The following is a 27,884-nucleotide window of genomic DNA, read 5'->3' on the forward strand; positions in this document are numbered from 1 at the left end:
TGGCCAACGTCCAGAGAGGACTCTGTCTGTTCATCTGCCTTTGATCCCGATCCGTGTGTTCCTGACTCCAGAGCTGGAATCCAGTTCCCCTTCGTCACTGAGTCCAGTTTGGGACTTCCCCAGTGCCTGCCGGTGATGTGACTCTCATCCTGGGAACTTGATACGGTTTTGTATATATTGTATCTATTTCATTATTTTTCTTCTTTATTTTTATTTTAATATTAATTTTTCATTAAAGTAGTTTAGTTCATTCTAAACTTCTGAATCTCCTTATCTCTTTCTCCTCCTCTCTCCTCTTTTAGGGGGGGGAAGGGGGGGGGGGGGGAAGGGCCATCTGCCGGTCCGGTTTTGGTAAATTCAGCCAAAACCACGACAATGAAGCAGTCTAAGTAACACCTAAGTAGCTAAAATAAAAGTAAATGGTAATAGAGAACAAAAATCCCTGTGGGAGATGCGTCAATACCAATAGAGGAAAGCTATCTGAGAGGAAGTCTGAGCTGACGATAGACATCTTCGGGGTACCCCATTTGAAATAAAGAAATGCCATGAGACAGAATGGAAACAGAGCACTCTGGAGCGCACAGGTAGCTCTGAGAAAAAACTCCGACAAAATAAGAGGCTTCGTCAGAGAGGGCCCAAAGGGGCTAGAGGGACCAAAGGAGTCTCGGGGGTGCAATGACCTCAAAAGAGAATTGAGCAAAGTACTGGTGTGTCACAGGGTGGAGTGATTAACTTCACTAGTTAGAGTGAAGTATTTATTAAGGTGAAACAGTGATTTAACAAAATCAGTAGTAAGTGCGATAAAACAAGTAGTAAATGCGATAGTGTTTTACGAGATTCGATGTCCAGGTACACTCTCTTATTTCCTGCCTAGAGGACAGGCTCAGACAAGCTGTCAGGGAGGCCCTCCCATTGAATCACAAGGTTCAGAAAGGACCCCCTTGCTTTCTAAACTCCATCTCAGAGAGGAGTCTAGGTGCGGCTGGATCCAATCCTAGTCCCAGTCTCGGTCAATGGTTTATGTCTAAAGGATTATATATGCGCAATCAACCCTTTATATTACTTAGCTAAGATTTCAAAGTTTAGCATGCTATTAGTCACTTACCGAGAATCTGTTGCGGCAAGGAGTCTCTCAACCTCGAGGAGTAGATGCTTAAGCGAGCGTCCTCACAAAAGGGAAGATCCTGGCTTGCAGCCTGCTGCCATGTGGGAGAGCTCAAAGGGCTCTTGGGCTGTCCACTATTTACAGAGTGAGATAATTGACCTATGGTCATATTCTCATGGGAACAAAATATCTAGGTCCCCACTCCAGACAGTGTTTTGACTATGTTACCAGCCATCCCCTGAAGTCCAGGTGCGAGTTATCACAACTGGTGTTGTGATGGCCGTGGTGGTCATGGCCCGAGCAGAAGCCAGGGAGGCAAAACAGGGAGAGTACACAGCCACACTCCACCCTGTGACTATAGTCAATTCATCTTACCTTCACAGAGTGGTGGTGAGGTCACCTCTTGCCTCTGTGCCATAAATAGTATATCGATGGTTGTTTGCGCTGAGAGAGTCACAGTAAGTAGACAGTAAAGCACTGCTATTTGTTATTTGCTAATTTGTATGTTTTGGGTGGTTGAAGTTGGGTTATTTGTTTGGGCAAGTACCGGATCTTTATATACAGCATAACTATAAGTAACAAACATTAAAATTAGAATCAACAAAATTACAACTGGGTGAAGCATACGATTAAACAGTCCCGTCCCTGTCGGTGACCATCCAAGAAGAATTTCCGACCAATAGTGTTCTCCATCCTTCCTCATTCTTTCGAAGACACGGTGTATCTCTTCTGTATCATGCTGAACAGTGATTAGAGTTTCGTGTCCATTGTTTCGGATTCGTTCTAGCGGCTGGCAGGTCATCGTGTTGTAGAAGTTTCTTCACCAACGTAGGATTCATTCCAATGGGGGCAGGCAACAAATCTCAAATCAACGTATAATTAGGTTGTAGCCATTGATAAGACATAGCAGGAGCTGAGTAATTAAAGTCACATCCTATAATTTTAGTAAAGTTACAAACACAAACATTTGAATGATTACTTCTATCTATAGTAACATTATCTACGAATATAGTACTACAAAGGGTTCTCATACAAACATCCTTTTCCAACATATACAAGTACAGTTTCAGGATTTTCATCGAGATGTATTTCAAAATGACAAACATTCTGTTCAGTATCAAGACAAACGTCTTGGGCTTTGATGGTGTTACTCTCACAAATAAATCCTTGTTTTTCCCGTACAACACGTGCATTAACATCAACGTTCTGCCATTTGTTCCCATTCCATTGGGTCCACACTCTATGTTCTAATGGATATAGTTCCATTGTGATTTAATCCTACTGCAATGATTGGGTATATGGTGCGTACCGAAGCATCGTGTATTGTTAGGACAAAAGCTGTAGCTTTACGGTTGATGGAGGCATAAGTAAAATGGACTAAATGCCACCAGGATTGGTATTTCCTTTCAAATTCAGATGCGTTATCCCAGATTACCTTTTGAATTTCAGCGAGTAAGGTACCTTCCGCACCCTCTCGTATAATTGCTGCTACCGTAGATTGCATCCACAGCTGAGCTTGGATACAACTAAGAGCTAGAGAAACATTGGTTTGGGCTGCGACAAGTGCGTCCACAATCGATTGGTGATCCCTCTTATTAATTCTTTCCCACTGAGGCAATACATCAGATCAGAGACATTGGTTAGTTCCCAGTGCTAATAGACTAGATCACAATGGGTATTCCAATCCGTTTAAATCATTTGTTATTGTGCTCCATTTATTTGCAAGTACTTCGTCATCTATACTATTTAAGACTCCTAGTCCTGTCCCTATAAGACCGGTCGCATCCCTCTTTGTTTGTCTTGGAGACGTGAGTGTTCGCCCATGTAACCATGCTAACCGTCCTGCATAGGATGTACTCAAGAATGATGAACAGGCTGGTTTCATGGTAGAGATGTTAATTTGCATTAGTAACTCTACTCGTTTCAGAGACCATGACTGATTGAATAACACTCGTTGTTGGCCTGTATTTTTGATCACGTATGGTCCAATTTTGGAAATTTGTGGTGATAGAGTTTTCTCATTCTTTACAATTGGTGTGGGTGTTTTTGTATGAGGCTTGGTAATGTCAATTTTGAATTCAAATGATAGTCCCACGCTATGGTTAGCCCAGAGACAGACTACAAAAACAGGTTGTACTAAGGTAAAATTGTATCAAGGGTCCAATTTTTCAGAGACGCAATGTTTCGTACCTTTGATTGTTGTGTTTGATCTTGTGTTGTACACTGAAATCTGAGATGCTTTCTCATGGGTAGACCCATTGATCATCCGGCACCCTATTTGAATTCTTTTCCCGGTCATTCCCTGAAGTCGGAGAATTCTTATCATCTCTGTATCCCAGCTCCATTCATTTTCTGAGTATACTTTGCCTCCACGCATGACTACAGTGGAAAGATTGAAATCTCCCTTACTAGAGTGTATTTCCATACTCCCGGTGTACTTAACGTGAGCTAGAGACCGTGGCCATTCTGGAGTTCGCTGACCACAGGTTAGGAGCAACATTGTTGAGGTTTGGAGTATTAACACGAACACAGCATTTCTATTTGGCATCCTGTAGTGCTGTAAGGAAAAAAACAAAGGCTTGTTTCAGTGGGGAGAGTCCAAACAGGTTACCCCGTTAAAAAGAAGGAAAAATCCATCACGTGCTAATTCTGTGTTTTGTACCACTGCTATCGGTAGCTTCCCAGGCACGTGGGCCACGAGGTTTAAAGTCATAGGCACAATACCTATGGCTGATAAATTGGCCATCACAGGCTGTCCTGGCTCTAATGTTGTCAGATATTCTCTTTCAGCAGTGGATGGAACACTGAGCTCAGTTTTTACAAAGAATGCTCAGCTTATAGGGCTTCCAGTGGGCTCGTATCGATTATTTAGTTGATGGACTACTTTAGGAAGTCTTCTATCCCATTGAGCCTCATATGGTTTGAGATTCTTTTTTGATAAGCCATTAGCTCTTTCTACCATCCCATTTGATTGTGGTTAGTATCAGGTTTGGAATACCCATTTAATTCCCTGTTGTTTTGCCCAATTTTGTACTTCCTTACATGAAAAATGTGAGCCGTTATCGCTTTGGGTAACATCCGGAGTAGGTAGATTTGAGAACCACGATGATAGTCCCTGCACTGTATTTTTTCCATCGTCTCTCTGACGTTTATTGACCACAAGCAAGCTGGAAACTACCTCCGCTCCCATGAGGATATATCGGTATCTTGCAGAGGATTTGAATGGTCCAATATAATCAATTTGCCATGTAGACCGTAAAGTTTTCCCTTTGTTGATACGTAGAGGTGGTGCTTTAGCAGGATGATCTGTCTGCAATCTCAGTCTACGCTGAGGACACACCGTAAGAATAGTTTCACAAGTTTTCCTGTTTATAGGCCAGCCTTTACTCTCTGCAGCAAAGTGCTTCTTTACCTGTGTGGCCTAAGTTTTGATGTAGCCATTCTCCCAATTGATACCATTCTGAATCTAAGGTGACTTTCCTAATTCTAGTTAGCTCATCTACCTTCCGATTCCACTTTGTGGCTGGCTGACTATCCTTAGCATGAGCTTTAACCCATCCAGTCTTAGAAGGTGTCTTCCTGGCTATAGTAATAATTGCCAGTCTTTGCTTCTCCAAACTGGGGATCCGTTTACTTCCCAGTTTAAGGTTTCCCACTGACAGAGCCACTATGTGGCACCGGTCCATACAGTTTAAGAGTCTACATATATAATTTTTGCTCCATTCTGTGCTGCAAAAATGACCGCTCTTACTTCTCCTACTTGTGCACTGCCTTCACCTTCCTCTATTACTTGTTTGCCAGAGGTAGTATCTAACGCAACAGCATTATATTGCCATTTACCATTTACTCTTTTTGCAGAAGCATCTGGAAACGAAATGTTTTCTGTTGGGGTATTCTCAGTAAGGGGTGGTGCATCCAGAATGGGTGAAGGTTTAAAAGGTTGCTGTAATACTAAAGGGTCTGTGTTTGTGGGCATCTGCAATTTGGAAACCTTAGTGTCCCCTTCAGTTAACTGCATATTTTCTGCAACTCCTGTTAGATAAGCATGCCATTTTCTGGTAGGTAGGTTTCTCTGCGACTCCTTCTGGGGGAGCAGTTCCCTTTAGGATTGCTTCTAGTAAATTAAAGGGTCCTCTAGTTTGCAGAGGTTGTCCCTGATTATTTTCTCAACTCATCTGACTGCTCGGACTAAAGACAAAAGTCCTTTTTCCCATTCAGAGTACCGGTGTTCTGTCTCTTTAAGTGCAGTTGAGCTAAACAATAGAGGTCTTTTCGGCCCCTTGGGGCCAGCTCAGAACAGATTACATTAAGTAGGTGTTCCGAAAAACCCCATTTGGCTATGATAGGGTTGCGGGGGTGTACCAGTCCCAGTGACTGGTATGTTTTTAATTCCTCAGAGTTTTTACTGCCTCGTTATGTTCTGATCTCCACTTCCAAGATTTACCTTTCCGTAAAAGGGAACATAATGGACAAGAAATTACAGAAAATCCAGGCACAGGCTTCCTCCAATATCCTAAAGTTCCCATTAATTGTTGTAATTCCTTCTTTGACTGGGGCACTTGCAGTTCTTCAATTTTCCTTAAAGTATCTGGAGGAATCGCAGCACTGCCAGATATCCAGCAGGTACCTAAAAATTTCACTTCTTTACTCGGTCCCTGGCATTTTCCAGGTGGAACCTCAATTTCTGCTTTATTAGTGCTTGCTGCAGTGCCGCTGCCGCTTCCCCCAGTGTCTCAGGAGAAGTTCCTCCAATCAGAATATCGTCTATATATTGGTACAGTTTCATATCTTGGGGGAGTGAGACTGACTGTAAAAGTTCAGCAAGTGCAGCGTGAGCAATTGTGGGTGAATGTTTATACCCCTGTGGGAGCCCTGTTAAAGGTATATTGTATTCCCTCCCAAGTGAAAGCAAACTTTTCTTTATCCTCCTCCCTCAAGGAAACCATAAAGAACATATCTTTTACATCTAGTGCTGCCATCCACAGATGTGCAGCTGCATGCAGAGTAGCTGTTAAGGTTGCAATGTTTGCTATAGTGGCCATTAGAGGGGCTGTATTAGCATTCAGACAGCGGTAATCGACTGTTAAACGCCACCTCCCATCTGGTTTCCGAACTGGCCAGACAGGTGAGTTATATGGGGAGTGGGTTCTGGAGATAATTTGTCTTTTGTCTAAATCAGCTATGACTTCAGAAACGCCCTCTTGTTCCACAGCAGAGATCAGATACTGTGGTACGTTAGTGATCTTTGACTCGGGGAGTGCAGGGGCTGCGTGGAGCACCCGCACTGCCGCTTCCCGGTTTCTGCATGGGGTAAGGTCTGTGTTTGAGCCAAAGGACCACACGCTGCCATCCGACAGGCACCAGGTTCGGTCATTTAAAATATCAAAACCTAAAATATTTTCATGATGAACTTGAATTGCAAAGTGAGTGGATGACATCCTTTTCTCACTCGGGAGCCATAAACTAACCTTAGCAGTTTGACATAGATCAGTTCCCCCGTTCACACCTGTGATTCTAACTCTTTGCCGTCTGGATCGCACACCCAGCTTCTCGGCATCTTGTTGTGTTAATATCGAAATTTGTGCTCCCGTATCTATTGAAAACTTTACTAATTGTCTTCGAGGACCAACTGGAATTAATATGTATGGGCCATCATCATTTGTCCACTGATAAGCCTCTACTTTCTGGACAGGCAGGCCCAACCGCCTTCCGGACATCACTCATTTTTTGACTTTGTGTCCCCCAAGTCCTCCTTAAGAGGAAGAAAGAGATTATTCCCCTTCAACCAAGTTGAAATACGGTCTCTGGTTTCACCATTTTCTCGTTTCTGGAATGCTTCAATTAGCCACAAGATATTGCCAGGAGGCTGACCTTGATTCACGGCTCTGGGAATGCCTAGTGCTAATGCTTTCCTCCACGCTTCGTTCCTTGTCTGTGTTTGCAAGTTTTTATTTCCCTTTGATTTAATCTCTGTTCCCTGTTTTGTGGGCCTTACTTTCTGATCTCCTCCCTGGAATTTCTGTCTTTGTTTATCAAGTGCTGCAGCATCCCAGCCTGTTTCACAGCTGTAGTTAATGTCATGCATTAATTCTGCCCAAGTGGGAAGTCATCTGGGGGGTTGATTGCCCTGTGCATTAAATTCGGTATCTCTCCTAATCTCATCCCATTTTCCAACTAGTCAGGATTTAAGAACTGCTGGGGCTCCTCTGATTAATAGTTTTAACATTTCAAAATTTACTTTAGCAGAGAGTGGAATATCATATTGTCCTTTTTCATGCATGGCTTGTATGCAAGCAGCTTTTGTGATAGCTGTGGGTAACTCACTTAGAGATTCAAGGGGGATTAGGGAGGGCTCACCCCATTCCAGAATGTCAACTCCTCCAGCCCAATAAGCTACTTGGCTCGTGATAGAATGGGGTGTATCTGCCAGGTTGGGTCCTAGATTTAAGATAACTCCTGGACCCCAGTAACTGCTGGCTTCATCCTGGTTTAACATCATTTGGTTGCCGCCAGTTAAGCATACTCGCCACAAATACTGAGTTTCAGTTTCACCAGCATTTCTACTATATTTCTCTTGCAAATTTGACAGTTGCAACGGATTCCAGGGGCTGGTTTGCATAGTATTCCGTGGATTACCACCCTGAGGTCCCGTAGTTATTTATGTTTTGATAACAGGTCTGGCTTCATATTCGGAAGGAGCTGTGGGGAATGAAGGAACGTCGTCTTCTAACTCACTATCATCAGGACCACCCCAAATGTCTCCATCCCAATCTTCAGGGGATACTATTAGTTTCCTAATCTGTAGGATGTCAGGGGGGTGGGGAGCCTGTATAAGCATCATTTCAACCTTTTGTTCCAATTTTTGCATTTTCTCCTTTTGTTCCTGCAGTTATTCTCGCAGCTGTTTATTTTCAACATACAGCAGTGACTTGTTTGCCTTCCTGCTCTCTATTTCTCTCTTTAGGTCCTCCCTGTCTCTATACGCAGCTTCAAAACAAGTGCCTAACATTTTGCAGATAACTCCCTTATCTTTTCCATCCTTTGTGTGGCACCTAATTTCTTTTAAGTGTTCTTCAACAGCTTTCCAATTGTACCAATTATTACAAGCCCATTCCTCTGAGAATTTGGGACTCAGGTTCACTCCATGCCTCCGTAAATAGTCAGTGATAACGCCTGACATGCTGCCAACTATGCCAAGTGCCACCATCCAGTGATTAACTTCACTAGTTAGAGTGAAGTAGTGAAGTATTTATTAAGGTGAAACAGTGATTTAACAAAATCAGTAGTAAGTGCGATAAAACAAGTAGTAAATGCGATAGTGTTTTACGAGATTCGATGTCCAGGTACACTCTCTTATTTCCTGCCTAGAGGACAGGCTCAGACAAGCTGTCAGGGAGGCCCTCCCATTGAATCACAAGGTTCAGAAAGGACCCCCTTGCTTTCTAAACTCCATCTCAGAGAGGAGTCTAGGTGCGGCTGGATCCAATCCTAGTCCCAGTCTCGGTCAATGGTTTATGTCTAAAGGATTATATATGCGCAATCAACCCTTTATATTACTTAGCTAAGATTTCAAAGTTTAGCATGCTATTAGTCACTTACCGAGAATCTGTTGCGGCAAGGAGTCTCTCAACCTCGAGGAGTAGATGCTTAAGCGAGCGTCCTCACAAAAGGGAAGATCCTGGCTTGCAGCCTGCTGCCATGTGGGAGAGCTCAAAGGGCTCTTGGGCTGTCCACTATTTACAGAGTGAGATAATTGACCTATGGTCATATTCTCATGGGAACAAAATATCTAGGTCCCCACTCCAGACAGTGTTTTGACTATGTTACCAGCCATCCCCTGAAGTCCAGGTGCGAGTTATCACAACTGATGTTGTGATGGCCGTGGTGGCCAGGGCCCAAGAAGGAGCCGGGGGGGTGTGTGCATATGTGGAAGCAAAACAGGGAGAACACACCACAACAACTGCTTAAAACCAAAACTCTACACTAAAACAACAACTCATGGAAACTAAAAAGAAAATACTACTTAAAACCAAAGATTTGGGTCACCTGTCCTGTCTGTTCCTCCCCACAGGTGCGACCCCTTTATGCTTTTCTGCTTCTGACCCTCCAGTGGGGCAACTAACAAGTTGACCTGACCTTGGTTGTTATAGCAATAAGTATAAGCAAGGGCCTCTCTGCATATCATTCCTTGGTATAATCAGGTCTTATCACTGTGAGAGTGAACAGTTACTGAACAATATGCTGTGAGGTTCAGAGTTTAGTTAGAAGAGGCCCGGCTAAAAAAGTAAAATTGCTGAACAAAAAATTAGTTGTTTTACCTCAAACCAGGACAAAAAGTCACAGAAGCAAAACATAAAAGTGCTACTTAAAACCAAAACTCTACCCTAAAACAAGAAGTCACAGAAACAAAAACAAAAAGAGTACTTAAAACCAAAACTCTACCCCAAAACAAGTCACAGAAACAAAAATAAAAACACTACTTAAAACCAAAACTCTGCCCTAAAACAACAAGTCACAGAAACAAAAATGAAAGTACTGCTTAAAACCAAAAGTCTACCCCAAAACATTAAGTCACAGAAACAAGGTGTTAACGTTCCCAGAATCAGAGAATCTTCTTGGTTCGAAGGGACCTTTGAGATCATCGAGGCTAACCACAAAAAAAAAAAGGGGCTCGTAGCGGGCGTAGGGGTCTGTAGGGGCCTGTATGGAGCATAGGGGTCCGTAGGGCCCCGTATGGGTCTGTAGGGGCTTGTAGGGGCCCATAGGGGCCGGTAGGCGCCCATCAAGGCTCATAGGGGCACGTAGGGGCCTGTAGGGGCCTGTGAAGGCTTGTATGGGCCTGTAGCAGCCCCTAGGGGTCTGTAGCGGTCCGTAGGGCATCGTAGGGGCTCATAGGGGCCTGTAAGGGTCCGTAGGGGCACATATGGGCCTGTAGAGGCTTGTAGGGGCTCGTAGGGGCCAGTAGTAGCCTGTACATGCTCGTAGGGGCCCATAGAGGCTCATAGAGAACCATAGGGTTCTGTAGGGGCTCGTAGGGCCTCGTAGGGGTCCGTAAGGGCCCCTAGGGCCTAGTAGTAACTCGTAGGGACCCATAGGGGCCTGTAGGTGCCCATAGGGGCTCGTAGGTGTCCGTCGAGGCTCTGAGGGGCTTGCAGGAGCTCGTAAAGGTCTGTAAGGGCCCATAGGTGCCCGTAGGGGCTCGCAAGGGTCTGTAGGGGTCAGTAGGTGCCTGTAGAGGCTCATAGGGTCTCATAGAGGCTGATAGGGACCTGTAGGAGCTCCTAGGGGCACACAGGGGCTCGTAAAGGGTCCTAGGGGCCTTTAGGGGGCCATAAGGCTCTGTAGCGCCTCATAGGGGCTCGTAAGGGCCTGTAGGGGACAGTAGGGGCCCGTAGGGGCTAGTAGAGCCTCGTAGGGGTCCGTAGGGGCTAGTAGGGAGTCGTAGGGAGTGTAGGGGCCCATAGGGCCTAGTAGTAGCTTGTAGGGGCCAGTAGGGGCTCGTAGGGACCTGTAGAGGCCTGTCGAGGCTCGTAGGGGCCTGTATTGGTCTGTAGTGGCCCGTAGGGGCCCGTAAGGGTCCGCAGGGGGCCGTACAGACCCACAGAGGCTCGTAGGGGCTCATAGGGGCCTGTAGGGGCTCGTAGGGGCCTCGTACGGGCTCATAAGGGCCTGTAGGGGCTCGTAGGAGCCCATCAGGGCTCGTAGGGGCTCTTAGGGGGCTGTAGGGGCCCATCAGGGCTCATCGGGGTTCGTAGGGGCCCGCAGAGGACCCTAGGGGATAGTAGGGGCTCGAAAGGGTCCGTAGGGGCCCTTAGAGGCTCATAGGGGCTCATAGGGGCCTGTATGGGTCTGTAGGGGCCCATAGTAGCCTGTAGGGGCACATAAGGGCTTGTAGGGGTCTGTAGGGGCTCATAGGGCCTCGTAGGGGTCTGTAGGGGCTCATAGGGCCTCGTAGGGGTCTGTAGGGGCCCATATGGGCCTCGTAGGGGTCTGTAGGGACTTGTAGGGGCCCGTAGGGCCTAGTATTAACTCATAGGGGCCCGTATGGTGCTCGTAGGGACCTGTAGGGGCCCGTCGAAGCTCATAGGGGCCTATATGGGTCTGTAGTGGCCCGTAGGGGCCCCTAAGGGTCCGTAAGGGCCCGTATGGACCCGTAGAGGCTTGTAGGGGCTCGTAAAGGCTCATAGGGGTCTGTAGGGGCTCGTAGGGGGTCATAGGGGTTTGTAGAGTCTTGTAGGGGCCCGTAGGGGCTCGTAGGGCCTTGTAGGGGTCCATAGGGGCCCGTAGGGGCTCCTAGGGCCTCGTAGTGGCTCATGGGTACCCATTGGGGACCGTAGGGGCCTTCTAGGGGCCCATAGGTTCTAGTAGGGGCTTGTAGGGGCCTGTAGGGGCTCGTAGGGGCCTGTAGGGGTCCGCAAGGCCTTGTAGTGGCTTGTAGGGGGCCATATAGGCCTGTAGGGGCTCATAGGGGCCCGCAGGGGCTCGTAGGTGCCCGTAGCAGCTTTTAGGGTCTTGTAGAGGCACGTAGGGGTCCGTAGGGGCACATAGAGGCTCGTAGGGGACCGTAGGGGCTCGTAAGGGCTCGTAGGGTCCCATAGGTGCCCATCGTGGCTCGTAGGGGCCTGTAGGGGGCTGTAGGGGCCCGTCAAGGTTCATAGGGACTCCTAGGGGCCAGTAGGGGGCCCGTCATGGCTCACAGGGGGCTTTGGGGGCCCATTGGGGCTCATAGGGGTTCACAGGGGCCCGCAGGGGACCCTAGGGGATCATAGGGGCTCAAAGGGGTCTGCAGGGGCCCGTAGGGGCACGTAGGGGCTCGTAGATCGCCGTAGGGGCCCGTAGGGCCTTGCAGGGGCTTGTTGGAGCCTGTAGGAGTCTGTAGGGGCCCGTAGGGGCCAGTAAGGGCTCGTAGGGGCCTGTCGTGGCTTGTATAGGCTCATAGGGGCCTATAGGTGCCTGTAGAGGCTCGCAGGGTCTCGTAGAGGCCGGTAGGGACCTGTAGGAGCTTGTAGGTGTATGCAGGGGCTCGTAAAGGGTCTTAGGGGCCCATAGGAGCCCATAAGGGTTCGTAGGGGCCCGTAGAGGCTCATAGGGTCTCGCAGGGCATTGTAGGGGCTTGTAGGGGACGGTAGGGGCCCGTCGTGGCTCGTAGGGGCCCATAGGGGCTTGTAGGGGCCTGTCGCGGATTGTAGGGGCTTGTATGTGGGTTCAGTTAAAGTTCACTCACACAGCTAAGACTTACGTGCATCTGGAGCAACAGTGTGTGCCAGTAGCGACCTTGAGAGCAGGGGAGGATGAGAAACCTAAGTTACACATCCTGAAGCTCATTCTGACAAAAACAGAACACAGTCTGGGAACTGAAACTTGTCCTGGTAGCAGAGTACCTGTTATTGTGATAAGCTCAGTAGAAGGTAGAAAATATTTTTGTAAGTCCATGATTGGGCATTACGAGGGGAGTGGGTTTGTGTCTTAGTGTATATAAGTTTCTCTGTGTAGCAATAAAGGATGGGATTTTGGATTCGCTTACTGCATGACCTACGAGTCCATGATTTCTTCATATGCCACACTTGTAGGGGCTCGTCGGGGCTTGTAGGGGTCTGTAGGGGCCCATCGGGGCTCGTAGGAGTATGTAGGAGCCCGCAGGGGACCCTGGGGGATCGTAGGGGCCCGTAGGAGCCTGTAGGGCCTTGTAGGGGCTCATAGGGGCCCATAGGGGCTTGTAGATGGTCGTAGAGGCCTGTAGGAGCCCGTATGAATCTGTAGGGGCCCGTAGAGGCTCGTAGGGGCTCATAGGGGCCAGTAGGGGCCCATCGTGGCTTGCAGGATCTCATAGGGGCCCATAGGGGCCCATCGGAGTCTGCAGGGGCTCGTAGAGGGTGGTAGGGACCCGTAGAGGATCGTAGGGGCACGTAAGGGCTCGCAAAGTGTCGTAGGGACGTATAGGGGTCTGTAGAGGCCGGTAAGGGCTCGTAGGGGACTGTAGGGGACTGCAGTAGCCCGCAGGGGCCCATAGGGGCTCGTAAGGGCCTGTAGGGGTCTGTAGAGGCTCGCAGGGGTCCGTAGAGAGTCACAGGGGCTTGTAGGGGCTCATAGGGTAGCCCCCTGCTGCAACTTTACACCATTTCCTCTGGTCCTGTCATTATTCACTTAGAAGAGGCCAACACCCACCTCTCTACAACCTCCTTTCAGGTAGTTGTAAGAGGGCAATGAGGTCCCCCCTCAGCCTCCTCTTCTGCAAACTAAACATGCCTAGTTCCCTCAGCCTCTCCTCATATGACTTGTTCTCTAGACCCCTCACCAGCTTGGTGGCTCTCCTCTGGACACGCTCCAGCAGCTCAATGTTCTTCCTGTAGTGAGGGGCCCAGAACTGAACAAAGTACTCGAGGTGAGGCCTCACCAGTGACAAGTACAGAGGCACGATCATCACAGAACCAGCTAACAGCCTTCACAACAGGGCTTGGGGGTGCCTGGGGCTACAGGACAGGCTTCAGGGGAGGTGCTGGAGCTGGGGACAGCCACACAGGGCAAGCGAGGCTGGGGGAGACTCCAGGGGAGCTCTGGCGACTTAGCGAGGCACCCAGCGTCTGCGCCTGGGCAGTGTCTGCCTTATATTTTTTGTATTTCCTTGGTATTTTCAGTGCTTTCTGTCCTTGAGGACTTGTCTAGTAATGCTAAGGAAAAAAGTTGGAGAGATCATCAGTGTGACTCTAAATTGTCAGTAGCTTACAGTAAATAATTTACTTTGCAAATGGGGCTATTTTTGAGCAGGTTTTCTCATGGGATCTGATCATGCTTTGTCGCACAGTCCTATCCAGAACGCAGTTCTGGCAGAAGGTCGGTAGTGTGCACGGTCTTGCTAGAAATGAAGTACGACCCCCATGGCATCGTGTTTGGGTTTTTTTAAAGGAAACTAAAACACATACATTTTGATAATAATATTGTTATTGCATTTAATGAAGTACTTTCCTACATAGCTTACTGTGACATCTATCTCTGTCTATGACCCTGAAAAATTAAGTTTAATTCCCTACCCGGTCACGTTGCTAACGCAATCGATGTAGTTGCAATAAAAGAACAGGTATCACCGTTTCCAGGAAGCGCCGCTTTCTCTGCTCGGTGCTTTGCAGACCGTGAACTCGGGGCAGGTGAGAAAAGGAGCGCCGCACCTCCGGCCGCCTTCCGGTAGTTGGCCCCGCCCCTTTCCCAGGGGATTGTGGGAAGGGACGGGCGGTGGGCGCGGCCAGGGTAGATGAGCCACGCGTGCGTGTAGTCGGCTACGCTCTGTGACATCATCGCCGGAAGCGGCTGCTTGCGATCTCGGGCCTGTGTCGCCGCCGCCGCCCGGTGCTGGCCATGAGCAAGCGGAAGGCTCCCCAGGAGAGTCCCAACGAGGGCATCACCGACTTCCTCACGGGTAGGCGGGAGGGGGGAGGGGGTGAGGGTGAGAGCCAGGGCCAGGGCAAGCGCCGCGAGCCGGCTGCTCTCACCGTGCTTCTCCCCGCAGAGCTGGCCAATTACGAGCGCAATGTGAACCGGGCCGTTCACAAGTACAACGCGTACAGGTACAGTCTCCCCCTTCCCCGCCCCGGGGCCCAGCCCGTCGCTGCGGGAGCCGGGCCGGCATCGCCTTCGGGTGCTGACCGGCCCCGATCTGCAGGAAAGCAGCCTCAGTTATTTCCCGGTACCCCAGCAAGATACGGAGCGGGGCTGAAGCCAAGAAGCTGGTAGGTGCGCCCGCCCGGGTGCCGGTGGGGTCCTTGGGGCAACTGAAGTGGGGCTGGGGCTCCCGGGGGCTCGGGGCAGCGTGGGGCCTGGTGTAGCTGCCGAGGGGTGCCGTGGCCAGAGCAGGGGACCCCGGCTGAGTCTCTGCCTGCGAGGGTTCTGCTGTGGCAGGCTTCCCCTTCGCTCTGTCGATGTTTCATGGAATTCAGGGAAGTTGAGCAGTGGTAAACAGAGCCTTGTTCAAAATTATTGCTTTGGGGGAACTTTTAATATAGCCCTTGTTTGTGCTGCTTGTGTTGTACCCGTGAATTCTTGTGCTCCCTGACAGTCCCGCATTTTATTGAGGTCTCCGTGGCATCATAGTTCTTTCTGGACTCTAAATTCTGGGGAGCTTTCCTTTTTTTCTAGATATAATGGCTTTAAGTGATCTTGAAGTTAATTGGTCTCTTGCCTATGTCCCCAATATTTAGGATGGAGTAGGTGCTAAAATAGCTGAGAAGATAGACGAGTTCTTATCCACTGGAAAACTACGCAAATTGGAAAAGGTGGGTTTCTTTCCCTTGTGCTCTATCTCTCAATAGTTGTTTTTCTTTGTAACTTGCAAAGTAGCCTGCTTGCTTTCTGCAATTTCTGTTGTCCTTGGAGAGACTGGTGGTGGGCATGGAGGAGTCTATGGCGAGTAGAAAGCAGGGAATGAGAAGCTCAGCCAAAGCCTCAAAACAGTCTATTTATGAAAATATTTTAGGTTATATAATCAGCATGTGAATATCTTCTGTGGGAAGTAGAGTTTTGATTCTGGAAGGCTATGGAGTTTTGTGGTTTAACCATGCTGTTCACCTTAGCGTGGGTAGTTAGGCAGTTTTCAGGCTCGGTACATATGGCGTTATTGTGATACAGAGTATTACCCCGGTACTGTTTTGCACTGATTTATAGTGACCCTCTAAAGCAGAGTCTGACTAAGCTGTTTCATCTTCTCAAGTTTTCTTTGTTTATTGCAAGTGGAGTAAAGAAGAGTTTGTTGTTTTGTTTTTGCAGATTCGACAAGATGATACAAGTGCATCTATCAATCTACTGACACGAGTTACTGGCATTGGGTAAAGTTGGTTGGTTGGTTTTGGTTTTGGTCCCTCTCCTGTTTATTTAGTGGACTTATGAACAGAATTTGAGTGATTGCAAATAATGAAGAGAATGAGTTTGAGCTGATGCTGCTGTGCCTACAGTGAGACACCATAGTTGCAATGACATGATTGGCTGAGAAGAAAGGCATAGAATTGTCGGTTACAGACTTTGAGGTAGAGGAGTAGAAGTGGGAAGCTTCTTTGTGCAAGCTGAGGGGGGAAGGAGAGAGGAACCGGTGAAGAACACAACTATGAAAGACTGAGAAGAGTGGAAGTGAGAAGTCCCTTTACGACTGTTGTTGGGAAACTGGGTCCGGGGACAATGGTGCTCTGTTGTGTGTTTGTAAAAGGAGTAGTAAAGCCCTGAAATAGGCAACGAACTGCAAAAAAACCATCGGGGCAGTTGTGCAACATTTGAAACCCTTGAGGTTGAGGGTAGGGAATATGATCATTCTCAAGTAATTCTGAGGGAAAACACGCTCGGAGTTTGAGGATATACTGGGATTTCAGAATGCCTTTGACAAATTGGGATGGGATGCAGAAGGAGAAGCTTGGGTGCTGTCTTGTCTCAGAACAGTGGAAGTTGCCCCTCTTGGTCTGGAATCCGGCAAGACATGCAGGCAAAGGTAAGAAAGGAAGTAAATGGCAGGTCAAGATCTGACATTTCTATTGTAATGTAAGAGTTTTATTGAGGAAATGAATTCAAAACCTTCAAAGGGGGGTGGAGCTGTAACCGTGGGATTCCAGAGGAGTTCCCCCAGAAGGGACTGTGCTTCCAGGCTGGTGTTCCTCAGCACTTCGAGGTATTGGAAAGGTATCTGGGTATAACATTACTTGAATGCCTCTCTCACAGTTGAAATGTTGTTCTTTTCCCACAGAGTCATGCGACAAACACTTAAAGGGGAAAAAGGTTCAGCCATTCCCTTGAGTGTTGTGCTTAAGGCAAAGTCTCCAGCCAACCTGGAGATGGGATTGCTTTGCTGTACTCTTGGTTGCAAACTGGAGCCTTACTGGGTTTTTTTGAAGTGCTAGCCTAAAGACACTGTGTAGCTGTTGCCTTAAGCTAAAGTAGTTCTTATCATGCAGCCAGTGGTGTTGTCTAAAGCAATATTGACAATTTGGTGAGATTTTGTTTAATTTTTAAAATACACATCACTATATAGTTATATCAGTGCTAAAATATGTGCTGGCCAAGCTTTGGATACCCTTCTCTGCTGACTGAAAGGGTAAGCATCAGAAGCGACTTCAGTCTTGGTCTTGAAGAACCACGGTAGTTACAGTGAATTGCAATGTCTTTGTCGGTGTTGTAAGATTCTTGCTGTTCCTGATAGCAAATTGCCTTGTCTCTTTGCAGTCCTGCTGCTGCTAGGAAGCTTGTTGAGGAAGGTATTAAGACGTTAGAAGGTAAGCGTAACTTTGGTTCCTCAATTCACACTCTGATAATGTGCTTTTTTTCTGTCAAGCTGCCTGTTCTGTAGGGGTACTGCAATGGTAGATATGCCCTGGGCTTTGACAAAAGTGTGTAAGACGCTAAAGTTAGCGCACAGACTAAAGGCGTTACATACATATCCAAAGTACTTGCAGGTTACGTGAAAAATAACAAGGATTTTGGCTTTGAGGTGAATCGTCTATTGAATCTTTATTGGGAAGTGCCCTGTGCGTTTGTACTCGTCCTATTGGCTGTTGAGTAGTCAGTTTAAAATCTCTTCCTTTGTGTTTGAGGTTGCTGTTACCCTGTTACATATTCTTTGTGTGCATTTTCTTTGCATTGGTGGAAACTTACTGTAAGATTTTTAGCCGTCAAGTAACATTTTTGTTTTTCTTCATTCTTCCAGATCTAAGAAAAAATGAGCACAAGCTGACTCATCACCAGCGAATTGGGTTGAAGTAAGATTTCTTGGGTGCAAGTGCTTGGCTTTTCTAATGTTTCCTTCAGACACCAGGATGTAATGTAAGGTTACACAGGTCAAGTAAAGTTCTGTTCTCGCTGTGTGCTCTAAATGCTTTGCAGCCGTTATTCAGACTGAATTAACTCTTTCCAGCGTAGATCACCTCTGACCGTGGGCACGGGACTGGTTCCTCCTGCTTGGTGCTGGGCTGAGTTTTGTCAGGAACCTTTTGTATTTTCGGAGAGCTACATAAATATCATAGAATGGTTTGGATTGGAAGTGACCTTCAAAGTCCATCTAGTCCACCACCCCTGCCTTGAGCAGGGACGTCTTTGACTTGATCAGGTTGCTAAGAGCCCTGTCTGACCTGACCTGGAATGTTTCCAGGGTTGGGGCATTTCCTACCTCTCTGGGAAACCTGGACTGGTGTCTCACCACCGTTACTGTAAAAAAACGTCTTCCTTATATCTAGTCTAAATCTACCCTCTTTTAGGTTAAAACCATTACCCCTTGTCCTGTCGCAAGAGGGTCTGGTAAGAACTTTTTCCCATCTGTCTTGTAATCCCCCTTTAAGTACTGAAAGGCTGTAATAAAGTCTCACTGGAGCCTTCTCTTCTCCGGGCTAAACAACCCCGACTCTCTCAGCCTGTCCTCACAGCAGAGGGACTCCAGCCCTCTGCCCTCAGATCATTTTTATGGCCTCTTCTAGACCCCCTCCAACAGGTCCAAATATAAACCAATTGGTTATAGAGTAATATTATTCCCACCTCATAGCAGCTCTTCATATACAGTGGAAATAATGGCGATTTGGTGAGAATGGGAAGCTTTTTGTGACGCGACAGTAATATAAGTTATATTCTTTCCTCCAATACACGTGTAATTGACTAAAATTTTAAGATGCTACCCTTGCTGCTCTTTCAGATGCTTTTATTTTTATGTACGCAGATATTTTGAAGATTTTGAGAAACGAATCCCAAGGGAAGAAATGCTGCAAATGCAGGTAAGAATGTCTTTATTGAAGATCTGAGGCATTGATGGCCAATGAATGACTGACACCTCTAAACACACATCTTTCCTTTTACGTAGGAAATTGTTCTAGAAGAGGTAAAGAAGCTGGACCCAAACTATATTGCTACAGTCTGTGGCAGTTTTAGACGAGGTTGGTACTCTGTGATCTTATGTTTATTTTGGGCTAATAAGCAAGACTCGTTACAATATATGTTGTTCTTCTAGAAAGTCTATGCTGGAACCTGGCTTTTTCCTGTTAGTGTTGCCTTGACTGGTTAGTTCAATGACAAAATACCTGCATAAACCCTTGGTTCTCTGCTGCACCCCCATAAAGAGTAGTCTAATGTAACGTGTGAATTGTTTGCTTTGTTTTTAGATTAACAACACTCATGCTTCATTGCTATAGAGTACAGCAGGAAATTCTTGGGTATTTTCTGATACATGAGGCAATATAAACTTTTAGATGGAAGAACAAGATTTTCTTAAGATTTTTTTCCCCCCCTGCAAATATCTTGAATAGTGACTATTTTCTACCAGAAAAACATGTTTGTAGGATGAGGTTAGATGGATGTTTACCAATGTTAGTATACTCTGTCATATGCAGACGGATTTTTCTTCGCTTCTTGCTTGCCTAGGCGCAGAGTCAAGTGGCGATATGGACGTTCTCCTAACCCATCCGAGTTTCACATCTGAATCATCCAAACAGGTGTGTCTTTGTGCTGCTGTGGATCAGTACTGTGCATTACTTCCACATGGGTATGTCTAAATTTAGAAGATGTGTAGTCTCAGATTTGTATTGCAGCTTCTTGCATCTTTCTTGTTACTGTAATGGTAAACTCTTCTCTTGGATCACAATGTTTATTTTAAGGAGTTATAATCCCTTCTCAGGTTCACATATTACGCTGTGTTCCTCTTGCAGAACTACTCACTGTGTTTTCTCTCATCCTTCTGTCCCTCCTTTTCCCTTCACAACTCCCTCCCCTCGAATACATGTGCTTTTACAAGGTAGAACTGTAACAGCTAGCTGGATAAATTAGATAAAGTATCTCATTTTGTAGCTATAATCTTTTGGACAAGAAGTAAATGTCCTCCTGCCCTTATAATGTTTTGGGACTAAATCTGGAGGAGTCCTAATGACAGTTTGTATTTCTTGCGTTGCTTCTATAGATACGTTGCTTAAAAGTAGAAAACTCAAACCAAGAAATGAGTTTTGTCACTTCAACGAAAGCAACCTGATACGGGAATTTCAGTGAAAATTTTTTTATGTTGTGCAACTGTAATTTTATTAGCTTTTTTCTCATTTTTATTGTTATCTTTTTTTCTCTCTTCTGGGTCAAATTTCATGTACGCTAATACATGTAATTATAGTGATGTCCTGTGCTTATGTGGGCCATTGTCTGGTAAATGGGTAAGATATTCTTGTTATTTGTGAAATCATTTCTTCTTCTGTGTTGTTACTGTTCCTAGTCAAAACTTCTGCATCAAGTTGTAGAACAACTGGAAAAAGTCCACTTTGTCACAGATATGCTGTCTAAAGGTGACACCAAATTCATGGTAAGGCTTTTTTGGTGGTAAGGGATGTCATGTGAATTGCGTGAAGATTACAAAGCAGTTTGAAGTGAAAAGTGGCAGAGGATTTCTTGAGGAAGAAGCTTTTTTTTAATTTTTATGGCTATTAGCTTGAGCTTTGTCTGCATTTTCTTTAACCTGCTGATGTTTGTGCATACTGAAAAACCTGATAATAATTAGCGCAGAAGAATGGGGAATACGAAGTCCTGTGATCCTTCCTGCTGTAATAAAAACTTAAGAAGCAGTTATATGCTATGGTCCTCTTAGCAGTGTGAAATAGTGATTTACGGTACTCTGATGTGCAGCTGTTCTAGTAAAATATTTAATCGGTTCAATGGGGACTTGACTTTGCTCTCCAGGATGACTGAGGATTGTTTAGAGGTTGTTTAGGGGTGGGGAGGTGAATATTGATAGCAAATCTGTTTAATTCTGAAGTTCTTGCTTTCCTTGCTTCCTCATAGGGTGTCTGTCAGCTGCCAAATAAAGAAGATGGAACAGCATATCCACACAGGAGAATTGATATCCGGTACACACACCAAAAAAACCCCCAACTTTAGCTGTCAGCTGCATAGTAGGCTCCTGCATCGAGTTCTGCATTCAAATCTCTAATTGCATGTTCAGAACATGGCATTTACTAGACTTCTAATTTCTTTGCGGTATGGAAGCCACTGTACAACTGCCAGTATCTACAACAGGTTATTAGCAAGAATGCTGTATTTTAAATCATGACTTCATATCCAATTTCACAATTGTGACCTACATTATCATACTGCTTTGACATTAATTCTTGGCAGGAGTGCAAGCACCATAACCATGTAGTCGGGGTGGATGTGCTGGACCTTTCTTTGATAAACCGTTTGTTTCGTTCTTGCATCTGGCTTGTGGGAAAATAAAAAGTACAGAGTTGCAGAATATGTGCATGTAAATAGGAAGTAAACATAGAACAGTCTCTGAATGGGTGAATTCCAAGTGGCTTGTAACTTTTTTTGTCACCTATTTTTTTTTCTTAATCTAAATTCCTTTCTTCTGCTTTTATTCTAGGCTTATCCCCAAAGATCAGTATTACTGTGGTGTATTGTATTTCACAGGAAGTGATATATTCAATAAGAACATGAGAGCTCATGCTTTGGAAATGGGCTTCACGATCAATGAGTATACAATCCGTCCCTTGGGTGTCACTGGTCAGTCTGGGCCTTTCCACAGAGTATTTTTTCTTGTTACGTGCTTTGTGTAATCTTCTCCTTAAATTGGTTTCTTGGTGTACTGGAAATACTTGTGATAAATAGTGTAGGTCATGAAATTTTTCAGTGTCTCCTTTCTGTTGTTCAACACCATTAGAGCAGGAAGAGGTAGCCCCCTTATGTATGGGCAGCAGTGTGGCACAAAGTTACCTCTTTGGGCCACCTAATCTACTCAAAGTATCACTGACTTAAAGATTGTTTTTTCAGTGTCACGCATGGCACATACGTGGTTTCCCATTCTTAACAGGGTATGTCATGTCCTTCAGTTGTTTTGGTTTTGGAGGGGGGCTGACTATATACACACACATATATGAATATAAATATATTTAACTGCATAACCACATGGCCTCAAAGTTAATTTGAGGCCAACTTATTTCCTTTGACACTAATGAGAATCAGTACTGAAACACTCTATGAAAAGATGGGGGGCAGGGAGGATGTTTTGGGTTTTTTTTTTTAAGTCTGTTTTACTTACAGCAGTTTTGCTTAATCTGGCAATGTTTGGCATTTCAGGATTGTATAGACCTTCCGCTTTTCAAATACCATCTGTAACTTGCTTGCAGGAGTTGCTGGGGAGGCCCTACCAGTAGAATGTGAAAAAGACATCTTTGACTATATCCAGTGGAAATACCGAGAGCCGAAGGATCGCAGTGAATAACTGCTTGTCTAGGTTTGTAACCTAGGGATGTTTTCTTAGCATCTTATGAACATACAAAGTGCACTTTCTTTCTTTGGATGTTATTGCGAAAAGTGTACATTACTTGAATGTTTAAAGCAAGTCCATGGCACTAGCACAGAATCTGTAGTGAAGGTTAAATCCTGTAAGATCTCATTTGGATTTCTCTTGCCCTCAGTCCCTCCCCATTAAAGCTGATTAAAACGCTTACTGTGTTTAACTGAATGGGCTGTGATACTAGAAAAACCTGTGAGGAAGGTGGTGTGGCAGTCAGACCCTTTAGAGAATGCATATTGTCTTTAGAGAATGCATATTGTCTTTTGCTTTGGGATTTTGTAAAAAACTATCAGATGGTAAATCACAGGTTTCTATTTAATGCCTGAGGAGCAGAAAGTTCTGACGTAAAGGTAAAACGTTTCTTCTTAATAAATTTCTTGTGGCTTGGTTTGAAGATGGTGGCTGTCAATCAAAATTAATGCTGGCTCATTGGAGTCACTGGAAAGTCTTACAAAACGATATTAGCCTTTTATAAAAGGCTATGTGCTTTAGTTTGATAATACTTGTGGTGATCAAGCTATTAGTTTTTTACTAATAAATTTAGTAGCCCCTGGGCTGTGGTCATTGTTAGAAAAGTCTGGGTATCACACTGAACAAGCCACCTTAGCTTGTTTCTTGCAGTTTTGCAAAAAACGGTCAGAGTTCTGATATTTCTATGTGTTAATATTATATTATATATAATATTATTATATAATATTATATACTCCATGCAAACATCAGTAACTGTTTAATATCTAAAAGCTGGGCAGTTCTTAGAGAAAATATCGTAACTTTTTTTTTTGCTATTGACTTTGTTGAGGTTGAAAGACTTGGAAAGTAACCATTGCTTTTGTGTAGTTGTTGCAAATTGTCTCATTAAGTGATATGTAGGACTTTTAAAGTTGTTTGGTTTGTTGTTGTTTTTTTTTTTTTTTAAAGCAGTTTGAGTAATTAAGTCTGTAAAGCATCTTGGAATGCTCAGATGAATGTTTTGCTAATAGAAGCTGCTGGCATAAATTGCTTGAGAAGATAACCTACAGCATCTGTTTGTAGCAGCAGGCGCTTTATAAATAACCATAGATCAGATTTGTCCCTGGCAGTGAATGGGAACAAATGGAGCAAATGGGAAAAGGAAATGGGATACGTGTCTTTGGAAGACCCTTTCCGGTCTTGAAGTGGAATTTTAAGCCATTATTCACATCTCTGTTGGCTGCTGTCACAAACCTCCAGAAATGGAGAACTTGAAATCTGCTGGGCCAGTTGCTTTCTTTGCAGCATAGTTAAACATTACAGGTCACTTTGACACCAGGTGGAAATGTTTGAGGCATCTACACTTTAAAATATCCTTTTGAGCTTTTAAAGAAACTAATCTTCACTTAACTTGCTTGCCAAGAGAGAAGGGAAAGGAATCTCCTAGCACTGGGTCAGCCTACTGGACACACTAATGCTTATCACTCAGGGTTATGGACTGAAATAAATGTAAGGTGTTTTGGCGCTCATGTGTTGCGGGCTAATGCTTCCTTAGTTGCTGGTGTTACCTCATGGAACAGGAGACACAAGTTTGTGGCACAGTGTACAAACACCTCTAGATTAAAATATACATTCCTTTGTACTTCTTTGCATTACTAATTTATATTAGTCTTTTGGCAGGTGCTTAGGAGTGACCATAGTGCTGCTCTGCTGACTAGTGTTTGACAAGATGAACTGAAGCCATGGTCACAGTGCTGAAAAAGATCTGGATATTGAGCAACGTCACTGAGAACTAACTGGCTTGCAGATTTTGGTTTGGAAATGATGTGTGCGGTGTAGCCCAGAAGCACAGACAGAGGTGCAAAAGGCAGCTTTCTTCCTCTTGACCAGCATGTGATCTGCCCTTCTCTCCTTTCTTCATCTACTTTGTTGTCAACAGGTTCCTCCTAGCTTCTCTCCCTGTGATAAATCCATGTTCAACATGCCCTGGCCGTGTATTAGTGACCTTCTTCCCCAACCTCATTCAGGATTTCTCCTTTTATTCAGCCCCAAATGCCCTACTGAAATGATTTAAGAGATCCAGAGCAAATCCTAAGGTTTCCATGGTTTTCCCCTGTAAGGAACACAGAATTCTATGCAGTCATGCCTGCTGAAGCGTGATTTCTTTTAGCCAAGAGCTCTCCCTTGCCAGTTCTGAACAAATTTCTATCTTTGTGGATGTTTCTCTTATCCAGAAGCTAATCCTTGTTTACTGGCTAAGCGTCTATTACAGGTTTGGCGAGGTATGCATAGATTTTGTAAATGTGGAAATTCTCGATGTACATAAAAGGATTATTTTCTGTCTCCTCTGCACTAGCTCTGCTGTTGAGGTTGCTGTTCTAAAACAGCAGGTGTGCTTTTCTTCTACTAGATAATGTCTTCCCTGTAGAGTTTGTCCAGCTGAAACTGGCTGCAAGAACTGCTCTTGTGACTTTTAAAACCACAAGGATGTGTGCCTGTGTAGAGATTGTTCTTACACAGTTGCCTCTGTTCTCTATGTCTTTGATTAGAGTGCAGTTGCATATTCTGGAGAACTCCTTGGAAGTTCTCCAGAACAGTTTTTCTGTGTCCATTTCTCCAGTTGGGTAAGTGGGTGGGTGAGGGCTTGCAGTTCTTGTCTTATGCGCTTGGCTCTTGGTGTAATGGGCCCTAAAGCGGTACAGTAATGCAGATGACCATTTGTAATTGTCATGAGCTCCTGAGAGCTTTGTGTTGCCCAAAGAAATGAAAGCAGAAAGCATTATATTTATTTCTTTCTATCTAAGAGCATCACTATGCACATTTACTAGATAACTGCCAAATTCTTGTAACAGTAATCCCATTTGTCATAATTGAGTCTAAAAGAAAATAATGTTGTCATTGCATGTGACAGAACATGGGGGTTATTTTGGAGACATAGCCTTTTGCCAGGATGGACCTAGCTTTTATTTACAAAGTAAAGGGAATGCCAATACACAACAGCACTGTGGGTGTACCTCTGATGCCAATTTAGTGTCAGAGGAGGCATCTGAGAGTAAATAGCAACATCTTTCAGATATGCGGTAAAAGGAAGAGGAGAAATGGCACTGAGTTTCCCTAGAAAGCAGAGAAAGGTGATGAGAAATCTAGTAAGAGACTGTACAGGCTCTGAATAACGTTGATGCTTCCCCTTGTGGCGCATTTGTCCTGGTACCTTGAGAGAAAAATCAAGCACCTTTTTCTCCTGATATTCTTAAACGTTCAGAGATTTATACTTGCACAACTTTTTAAAGACACACAGATCCATTCTCAATGAAGGTCACAGATCCTATTTTTTAATGTAAATGTTACTTTTTTCTTCTTTTTTTTTTTGACATCAAACCTTAATCCAAAAATGTCACGTGATGAGGAGTAAGTGAAGTCTGGTTTTTAGCATTTTTTTTTTTTTTTCAAAAAAACTCCCAACAACCAACCACACACAAAACCCACCCACCCAATTTAAATAATATATAAAATTGTCTAACATATGCTTTTAGCAGACAACTGTTTAATCTAGCAGCAACAATCCAGCTTCTGAAGACAGAAGCCTCTTCTCTTGGTTAACCGGCCCTCTCCTCGTTAAGAGATTGAAATTTTGAACTGGTGTATGCATTTCCCCACTCAGAACCGCATATTGGTCTGCTAGATCTTTCTTCTGATCTCTTTCTAGTTCTTTGTATCTTATGTATGTGTAGACACCAGAATAAGAAAGCTGGCTGTGTCCTTGAAGTACTTCTAAAGAATACCATTTTCAACTACTATCTGTATCTCATTATCTCTGTTAAGTGTCCTGGTGCGGTGCTGAAGCTTGTGCTAAGCTGTTTCTGTGTCCTTACTTCTTAAAGCTTTCGATACAGCCATATGCTAGTGTCACCATTCTCCTGTTGCATGTGATCAGTGTTATTTGTTCCTAGATACGTTATTGTACTGTTGATTGCAGCTCACTATATTTTGTTCAACTTGGCATTACCCAGAAGATTGGTCCGATTAATTGATGCACTCCTACCACTCCTATAGAGTCAATTTGCCTTTTTTTTATATGCAAACCTGTCAGCTCTGATTTTATAGCTCCTCTTAAATCATTGTATAAGGTAATGATTATTTTGGATGTGAGAGGAGGTCCCATCAAGATTGTATTACTAGTTGTATTCGGGACAGGGATTCTGTTGGTTAACTTAAAACTTAACTAATTTTAAGTAGTAAACTACTAACTTTTATGTACTATAGAGCATCAGCATGGAATGTATTGCTGTTACTGTATTTTAATACCCTGTAGGAGTATAAGGCAAATATATTACAGAATTGCAAGCTTGTCAAGGCGAGACTATTTTATACATAGTCAAATTGACTATTGCTAATTATATAATATTTGTCTTGATTTGTTAGTGATTAGGTCCTCTGTCTGCCTTTATTGGGGGCAGATAGGAGTTTGCATCTGTATTGTCAGACTACTTAACCTGACTTGAATCATAAAATGAACATGGATGTAATGCTGTTTCTTTTATTTTTATTTTTTTTTTCTGACTTAAGCCTATGGAACAGTTACATTTTATATAATTAGCGTTGATCAGTCTTAGTGATGGAGATTATAGATTGATACTCTTTCTTATCCCTTTATTTTCTTCTGTTTTTCCTAGTGGGAGTTTAGTTATTTTCTGGGAATGTTCCCCAGCCCTAATGCATGCACTGGTATGTAAGGTGACAAGAAGTTAACTTGGTACTATGTGAAGTTTTCTGATACCTCATAGTAAAAATATATATAGCTGATGTATTCAGTGTTTTCTTCAATAATCAGTGGGAATAAATGAAGTGAGAATTCCATCATAAATGTGTAACTCTGTTTGGTTTGGGGTTTTCTAGCTGTAATTTTAAGAGCATCAAAAAGCAGTAACACAAGCTTACCATGTTTACAAATGCATTGCACCGCTGCATTCTCCATCATCCTCAGCAGGCAGCCCAGGTGGCTACTTTTGTCTTGGCAGAAATGGCTGGCCTTGTAATCTCTCTGTAACGCTGAATTCTAGGTGGAAGAAGAAATGGCTTGTTCAGCATGTCTCTTTTTCTTAAACCATAACCTATACCATGTGTGTCTCTCTTTTTTTTTTTTTTTTTTCTTCCCTCCCCCGCCCACCCCCAGTTAACCGGCCCTTGCTCTGACTTGCTTACACTTCATTCTTTTCTCCTCCTGCAAAACTGGACTGCAAGGTATCTGGCAATCACGGGAGGCAATGGCTGCGAACCTTGGGCTTATCCTAGGGACTCTGCGTAACTGGGCATGTACTATTGTTGTTTGTACAAGCCCAGCACTTGGGGTTGGTCAGGGATAGAGGCTGCACCCTTCTTGTCAGTGTTTGCTCTCGTCCCGGTTGCCAGGGCTGCCTCTCCTTCCTTGGCCCCAGGGCTACAGCGGCCCTGCCCGGGGGCCGTGTTCGAGCAGTAGTTCGAGACCGGGCTGGCGTCGTTAGGGTACCCGAGGAGTGACGGGCCGGGTGAAGCGCCGCTGCTCCGCCGCGGGGG

General features: G+C 44.8%; 1 protein-coding gene and 1 pseudogene across 1 annotated transcript; one reads left to right on the forward strand and one right to left on the reverse strand.

Moving 5' to 3' along the window:
• Nucleotides 1-1,592: 1,592 nt before the first annotated feature.
• LOC141475755 (uncharacterized) lies at nucleotides 1,593-14,395 on the reverse strand (annotated as a pseudogene).
• POLB (DNA polymerase beta) lies at nucleotides 14,394-27,190 on the forward strand. The gene is made up of 15 exons (XM_074164077.1): nucleotides 14,394-14,516; nucleotides 14,607-14,664; nucleotides 14,760-14,826; nucleotides 15,295-15,369; nucleotides 15,860-15,918; nucleotides 17,297-17,346; nucleotides 17,778-17,829; nucleotides 18,777-18,831; nucleotides 18,918-18,990; nucleotides 19,475-19,545; nucleotides 20,307-20,393; nucleotides 20,870-20,934; nucleotides 21,450-21,589; nucleotides 22,213-22,319; nucleotides 24,012-27,190. Exons 1-14 carry the CDS (start codon nucleotides 14,456-14,458, stop codon nucleotides 22,305-22,307), a joined length of 1,008 nt encoding a protein of 335 aa, XP_074020178.1. The 5' UTR covers nucleotides 14,394-14,455; the 3' UTR covers nucleotides 22,308-22,319; nucleotides 24,012-27,190.
• The last annotated feature ends 694 nt before the right edge of the window (nucleotides 27,191-27,884 follow it).

Source organism: Numenius arquata, chromosome 26 (assembly GCF_964106895.1).
Source record: "Numenius arquata chromosome 26, bNumArq3.hap1.1, whole genome shotgun sequence".
NCBI lineage: Eukaryota > Metazoa > Chordata > Aves > Charadriiformes > Scolopacidae > Numenius > Numenius arquata.

Bases quoted from the DNA above. Each gene is read 5' to 3' on its own strand.
- POLB (XM_074164077.1), top strand. From the start codon at position 14,456: ATGAGCAAGCGGAAGGCTCCCCAGGAGAGTCCCAACGAGGGCATCACC. The intron at 15,919-17,296 runs GTAAAGTTGGTT...GTCTCTTTGCAG, and splicing joins ACACGAGTTACTGGCATTGG to TCCTGCTGCTGCTAGGAAGC. The intron at 21,590-22,212 runs GTCAGTCTGGGC...ACTTGCTTGCAG, and splicing joins CCGTCCCTTGGGTGTCACTG to GAGTTGCTGGGGAGGCCCTA.